This window comes from Kogia breviceps, chromosome 3, assembly GCF_026419965.1.
Source record: "Kogia breviceps isolate mKogBre1 chromosome 3, mKogBre1 haplotype 1, whole genome shotgun sequence".
Classification (NCBI taxonomy): domain Eukaryota; kingdom Metazoa; phylum Chordata; class Mammalia; order Artiodactyla; family Physeteridae; genus Kogia; species Kogia breviceps.
The window spans coordinates 31,715,647-31,723,195 of NC_081312.1; the positions used below are offsets into that span (position 1 = coordinate 31,715,647).

The window sequence follows — 7,549 nt, forward strand, 5'->3', positions numbered from 1 at the left end:
TATTTTGTTGAAGATATTTGCATCTACGTTCATCAGTGATATTGGCCTGTAGTGTTCTTTTTTGTGTGTGTGATATATTTGTCTGGTTTTCGTATCAGGGTGATGATGGCCTTGTAGAATGAGTTTGGGAGTGTTCCTCCCTCTGCTATATTTTGGAAGAGTTTGAAAAGGATAGGTGTTGGCTCTTCTCTAAATTTTTGATAGAATTCACCTGTGAAGCCATCTGGTCCTGGGCTTTTGTTTGTTGGAAGATTTTAAATCACAGTTTCAATTTCAGTGCTTGTGATTGGTCTGTTCATATTTTCTATTTCTTCCTGGTTCAGTCTCAGCAAGTTGTGCATTTCTAAGAATTTGTCCATTTCTTCCAGGTTGTCCATTTTATTGGCACAGAGTTGCTTGTAGTAGTCTCTTAGGATGCTTTGTGTTTCTGTGGAGTCTGTTGTAACTTCTCCTTTTTCATTTCTAATTTTATTGATTTGAGTCCTCTCCCTTTTTCTTGATGAGTCTGGCTAAAGGTTTATCAATTTTGTTTATCTTCTCAAAGAACCAACTTTTAGTTTTATTGATCTTTGCTATTGTTTTCTTCATTTCTATTTCATTTATTTCTGCTCTCACCTTCATGATTTCTTTCCTTCTACTGACTTTGGGTTTTCTTTGTTTTTCTTTCTCTAGTTCCTTTAGGTATAAAGTTAGATTATTTATTTGAGGGTTTTCTTGTTTCTTGAGGTGAGATTGAATTGCTATAAACTTCCCTCTTAGACCTGCTTTTGCTGCATCCCATATGTTTTGAGTCATTGTGTTTTCATTTTCATTTGTTTCTATGTATTTTTTACTTTGGTTTCTTCAGTGATCTCTTAGTTATTTAGTAGCACACTGTTTAGCCTCCATGTGTTTGTGTTTTTCACAATTTTTTTTGTTTCTGTAATTGATTTCTAATCCCATAGTGTTGCAGTTGGAAAAGAGGCTTGATATGATTTCAATTTTCTTAAATTTTCCGAGACTTGATTTGTGACCCAAGATGTGATCTATCTTGGAGAATGTTCCATGTACACTTGAGAAGAAAGTGTATTCTGCCACTTTTGGGTGGAATGTCCTGTAAATATCAATTAATCTATCTGGTCTATTGTGTCATTTAAAGCTTGTGTTTCCTTATTAATTTTCTGTTTGGATGATCTGTCCATTGGTGTAAGTGGGGTGTTAAGAGGTACTGTGGAGTTGATAGCTGTACCTACTATAAGGTAATGCTGAGCTGGTGCTGATTTCTTAAGGACTTGGAAAAAGGTCCTCTAAAACTCTGACTCAGATATCAGAGAGTGGGAGGGTGCTCTTTTATGGGGCTTGTATCAAGGAGATTTGTGGTATAGCCAGGGAACATCTGAGAAAGGGACACTGGCTGGCTGGTGTGGGTTGCCCAGGGTACTGGAAGATGGCTCTGTACATCTAGTTTTCAGACTTCTGAGGAGGGGACACTGTCCCCTGGGTACCTTTGATAGAGCTTGATGGAGCTGGTTCTGGGAATGTGATAACTGACTCTCGCCACCAGAGCAAGATCCCATTGCAGGTGGTGGTCACTGAAAGTAACAGCAGGCAAACAGGTAGAGCCCCTCGTCCTTTCATTTTGCCTTTTATTCTCCCTCTCTTGCCCTTCTTGACAAAACTCTTCAGGAAGCCAGCTAGAAGTGGGGTAATATAATGTGCAGATTCCCATCTTCAGCTACATAGACAAAGTATAAATTTTAGTTTTGGGGTTCAGAAAATAATCGATAATCAGCGTAAGATGTGTCAGTAGAATGCTGCTGTAGCTTCTGTGGTGACAGGTAATAGCAGGTGATACTGATCTGTGTGAAGCTCTCTGATGTTTTCTGTTGTTTTATTTAGTTGTGGCTCACTAAATTGATTTCATGACCCTGAATGGTTTGTGACCTAAGTTTTTGAAACACTGAATTAGCTGTGACTAAGAGTGTGTGGAGACAAGGTAAAATAGGGGTTTTGAGGAGTTTGAAATAGCTACTGGAAATAGAAGAGTTAATTACTGATACAGAAGAAGATTCTTACACTGCTTGAAGTGCAGGCAATGCTAGAGAGGAGGGGCTTTGGTGTGACACCAGTTCACGTAATTAATGGTAATGTGATGGTCCTTCAGGACTTGTCTTTGGAATAGTGCAATAGTGACAAAGGCTGGTATGACTCAAAGCTTCTTGGCAATGAAATTTTCTATTATTTATTATCTATTTTCTATTATTTAATATCTATCTATTATCTATACCACATCATATTTCTGATGAAGCTTAATATAGGTTATTTTCCTCTTTATAATGCTTTAATAATCCCCTTCCAACTCACACATTTCCATCTTAATACCCCCAAATCTGTAGCAGATACCAAAGGTATCATGAAGAGAGACGTGGAAAGGAAATCTGGTCACTAGGATTTCACCTATATCAGAGATGCTTTCCCTAAGAGATTTCATCTAGTATTCTTGGCTTCCAGTAGTCATCCATTAGTTCTGGAAAATATCCAGGAGTGTACAGGTGTTTTTGACACCATAATGCTGAGGATATTTCTTACACTCTCTACTACTGAACACATTTGTGTCCTTATTTAGAATATTCGGCCACCAATATGTGTTCAAATGTGTCTCCAAATTTTTTAACTTTTGTTTTTAAATATTAAGCAAATTATTGATATTTTAAAATTTTATTTATTTATTTATTTATTTATTTGTCTGTTTTGGGTCTTCTTTGCTGCTCATGGGGTTTCTCTAGTTGCAGTGAGCAGGGGCTACTCTTTGTTGCAAGTGTGTGGGCTTCTCATCGCAGTGGCTTCTCTTGTTGTGAAGCACAGGCTCTAGGCACATGGGCTTCAGTAGTTGTGGTTCACGGGCTCAGTAGTTGTGGCTCATGGGCTCTAGAGCACAGGCTCAGTAGTTGTGGTACACGGGCTTAGTTGCTCCATGGCATGTGGGATCTTCTGAGACCAGGGATCGAACCCGTGTCCCCTGCATTGGCAGGCGGATTCTTAACCACTGCATCACCAGGGAAGCACAAATTATTGATAATTTTAACTGAAAATCATAAAATGAGTGAAATTAGCTATTACCTGAGGTAAAATTTATGTTTTTAACAGATATGAAGAAAGTCCATTCAAATTGTAGTCTTTGAACATTTTAGTGAACTGATTCTAGTTTTAAATTCTTCAATCCAGCTTTCTCTAGAGAATTCAGCTAACTCACTAGCCATGTAAAATATAGAATGGAATCTATATTTACACAGCCAAGATGAGTCTCTTATGATTGAGAACATGATACAGCTGGGCTGGGTGGAGAGAAGGCTGCTGCTTCCATGCTGTGATTGGAGGCAATGGGGCTGTCCCCAAATAGCAGCCCCTTTCCCTATTACTCTGTCAGTATGGATGTCTTCCTTTGAATGTCCAGGGGTTTTCTGCAGGTAAGAATGCATTATAAAATAAAAATTTGTCTTGATTGGAGGGGGTCTCACAAAGCTAATGAGTCTGTTAAGTGAGGCTTAGTTTGACTGCTAAACTCACACAGAAATGGGGGCTAGATAAGATGTCTGTAGAAGAGAAGGAGAGATGGATCAAACTGTCTGAATAAAGGGATAAAAAATGGTGAGTTTTGGATGGGCTGTCTACATGCTTACTGAAGCTAGCAGAGTATCAGTAGATTTTTGGGTGGAGGAGAAATTGGGAGTCAGATGTCAATCTTTTTAATAGGGAAAATGTCATGCCAGTGTACATGTTTAGGGAACAGTATATAATGAATCCTTATCAGGTTCAATAATTACCAACCTATGATGAATTTCCTTCATCTCTTTCCCTGGAAACCTGCTCTTCCTCCACCCCTTGCCCTTACTTATATATGAAACAATTTCAGGAATTTTATTGATTCAAGCCTTGTCCCAATTGAAATCACCTTCTTCTCTCTCTCCAGCCCCCCACCCTCCCTGCCCCAACCACCTCATCCTAGCTCTTCTTTCTATTTTCACTTTCAGCACTGAAGCTCTGATTGTTCAACTCTTCCAGGACACAGATCCATAAAGGTCAGCCCTGCACCCTGAACAGCTCAGAGGGAGGAGTCAGACCAGTAGCACCTGATGCCCTGCCCTCTTCTGCCCTAAACAGATGGTTCCATAATGGCAGTGGATGAGGCCCTGGTGCACATCAGAGTCACTCTTCTGCTGCTGTCATTTGGGGTGTCTTTGTTCATTTCTGACCACTCTCAGGCCAGGGCCTCCCAGCACTTCTCCTCTCCAGAATTGGTGATCCCCTTGAAAGTGACTGGCAGGGGCAGAAATGCAAAGGCTCCAGGCTGGCTCTCCTACAGCCTGCGGTTTGGGGGCCAGAGACACATTGCCCACATGAGGGTCAAGAAGTTCTTGGTTTCCAGACACCTCCCAGTGTTCACCTACACAGACCAGCGTGCTCTCCGCCAGGATCAGCCTTTTGTTCCTGATGACTGCTACTATCATGGTTATGTGGAGGGAGTTCCCAAGTCCCTGGTTGCCCTCAGTACTTGTTCTGGAGGTTTTCGAGGAATACTACAGATAAATGATCTTGCTTATGAAATTGAACCAGTTAGGTTTTCTGCCACATTTGAACACTGGGTGTATAAGATAGACAGTGATGATACACAGTTCCCACCTATGAGATGTGGGTTAACAGAAGAGGAAATAGCACGCCAATTGGAGTTGCATAATTTCACTCTGATGCAAAGTTCTTACACCGGCTGGTGGACCCACTTGCGTTTTCTTGAGTTGGTAGTGGTTGTGGACCATCTTCGATTCATTCACTCGGAAAGTAATGTGTCGGTAGTGCAGCGTGAAATACTTGATGTTGTCAATATAATAGGTAGCTTGTATTACTCTTTGGAACTTGATGTAATTTTAACTGGGCTTGAAGTCTGGACTGAAGGAAACCCAGTTCCCATCAATAACATAGATAACCTTTTGGAGGATTTTGCTGTTTGGAAGTATTCTAGTCTTGATCACCGACTGTCACATGATGCGGCCCATCTTTTCATAAAAAAATCATTTGGCATAAAGCTTGGACTTGCCTATGTTGGTGGAATATGCCAGCGTCCTTATAACAGTGGAGTTAATGTTTTTGAAGATGAGAGTCTGTATGCTTTTGCAATTGTTGTGACCCATGAACTTGGTCATAATTTAGGTATGCAGCATGATACTGAATGGTGTGCATGTGAACTTCAATGGTGCATAATGTTTCCTGCCAGAAAGGTGACAAATAAATTCAGCAGCTGCAGTTATGCTGCGTATTGGGACAATCTTATCAGTAATGGATTATGTCTTTACTCTCCTCCACATCCAGGGAATATCTTTAGGCTGAAGTATTGTGGGAACCTAGTTGTTGAAGAAGGAGAGGAGTGTGATTGTGGAACCAGAGAGCAGTGCAGAAATGATCCCTGCTGTCTGTTGAATTGCTCTCTGAAGCCTGGAGCTGCTTGTGCTTTCGGGCTTTGTTGTAAAGACTGCAAGCTCATGTCATCAGGGACTTTGTGCAGAAAACAGATCAGTGAATGTGACCTTCCGGAGTGGTGCAATGGGACGTCCCATCAGTGCCCAGAAGATGTGTATGTGCAAGATGGGATTCCCTGTAGTGATGGTGCCTACTGCTATCAAAAGAGCTGTAATAACCATGATGAACAGTGCCGGGAGATATTTGGCAAAGATGCAAGGAGTGCACCTCAGAGTTGCTACAAAGAAATCAACACCCAAGGAAATCGATTTGGTCACTGTGGTATCAAAGACACACAGTATGTAAAATGTGCATCCCCTGATATCCTGTGTGGGAGAGTTCAGTGTGAAAATGTGGGAGTAATTCCTAATCTGATAGAACATTCCACAGTGCATCAGCTTCACTTCAATGACACCACTTGTTGGGGCACTGATTATCATATAGGCATGTCCATATCTGATATTGGTCAAGTGAAAGATGGCACAATGTGTGGTCCAGGAAAGATATGTATCCGCAACAAGTGTGTCAGTATGGTTCGCGTACCACAAGCCTGTCAGCCTGAGACCTGCCACATGAAGGGGATCTGCAATAATAAACAACAATGCCACTGCAATCCTGGATGGGCACCTCCCTACTGCGAACACCAAGGCAATGGAGGTAGTAATAGTAGTGGCCCACCTTTTAATCCCCAAGCAGAAGAGACAGGACTGAAGGAGAAGGGAAACCAGGCATTATTGTGGCTTATTCCTTTGACTAGTTTATTTTTATGTTGCATCCTTGTGCTTTGTAAGAAACATAAAAAGAAGGAGGCAGAAACGATGGAAGAAGAAGAGACTGAAGAGGAAGAAGGTGACTAAGGCTCCTGCTTCATTTTTTAAAAATCTCTGGTTTTTCTTTTAATAATAGAGAAGCATTAGGGCATGTCTGACTGTTTCAAGAAAAATTTAAGGATCCCTCATGTCAGAATCATAAGCATTAATATTTCACTGAAGGATTCCTAGCATGTTCTTACTTACTCTTCAGTGTGTTAAGCAATATTAAAAGTTCATTTTGTTTTTCTGGAAGTCATCTCTTTATGTTTCCTGAGCAAAGGCATGGCAAAGTCCCATTTTTAAGCTAACGTCTATCAGTTGTAAACCTCCTACCTTTGTACTCTTAAAATGTAATGTCCGGGATGTGCCGCTACATACCCCATTGCTGTTTTGCTAGCTCTTTTCCAGGTAGCTGTGCCAAAGGGGGGCAGTAGAAGTAGCGTGGAATGATGGATGAAGGGAGAAGGGAGTTTACTTTCTTGTGTGCTAAAAGTTACTCTTGTCATTTTGGTAGCCACATTTGGCTTTGGATTGCAGTTTTGTTGACCCTGTTAGAACTACCCTCATTCTTCATTAGAAATGCCAGCACCAGATGACCACTGATACTTTCAGAGATCAGAGTTGCAGCTCTGGGGTTAGCAGATTGGTCCTCCTCTGAGTTGCTGAAGCACCAGCATCAGCTTGTCACTTGCTCTCCTTAGAGGTCTTGGTGCCTGCTCTGCAGAGCACCTCCTTAAATCATCAGTACTTGAATGAACCCAACTTCTTTCTTTCGTTCCCTTGGCCCTAGGATGTCTAGGTGCTTTCAGGAGTTACTTCATTATGATAGTTTGAGTTCTCCAGTAGCAGACACTGAATTAAAGCTTAGAGAGAAAGGATGATGAAGTCAGTTGTGTAGATGAGAAATAGCCTTGGCCATTTCACATTTCAGCCTTGGCCAACCTGGCAGCAAGCTCTAGGATGAATATTGCCTGACAGACTAGTCTTGAATTGGTTCAAAATGTCCTGGTCTTCATACCCTCCCCTTGCTTATTCACTGGATGTGAGTGCCCTGTGAAGGGTAAGAGCTTGGCCATGCACCTCCCAGCAATTGAGACTGGCCCCAAAGAGCTAACATCTGGAGGCTCTATGCTGATCCTAATCCCAGCAGCTGGTCAGCAAGACTTTCCTGTGAGGAAGATGAAGGTGGCTCATTTGGAAATTCCACAGTCTGATCTTTGCATTGCTCTGATCAACTTTGTTCTGGA

At 41.5% G+C, this 7,549-nt stretch overlaps 1 protein-coding gene across 1 annotated transcript; it reads left to right on the top strand.

The window, feature by feature from the left end:
• The first annotated feature begins 3,673 nt into the window (after positions 1-3,673).
• On the top strand, positions 3,674-6,486 carry LOC131752244 (disintegrin and metalloproteinase domain-containing protein 20-like). The gene has a single exon (XM_059056422.2). It carries the CDS (start codon positions 4,152-4,154, stop codon positions 6,345-6,347), a length of 2,196 nt encoding a protein of 731 aa, XP_058912405.1. The 5' UTR covers positions 3,674-4,151; the 3' UTR covers positions 6,348-6,486.
• The last annotated feature ends 1,063 nt before the right edge of the window (positions 6,487-7,549 follow it).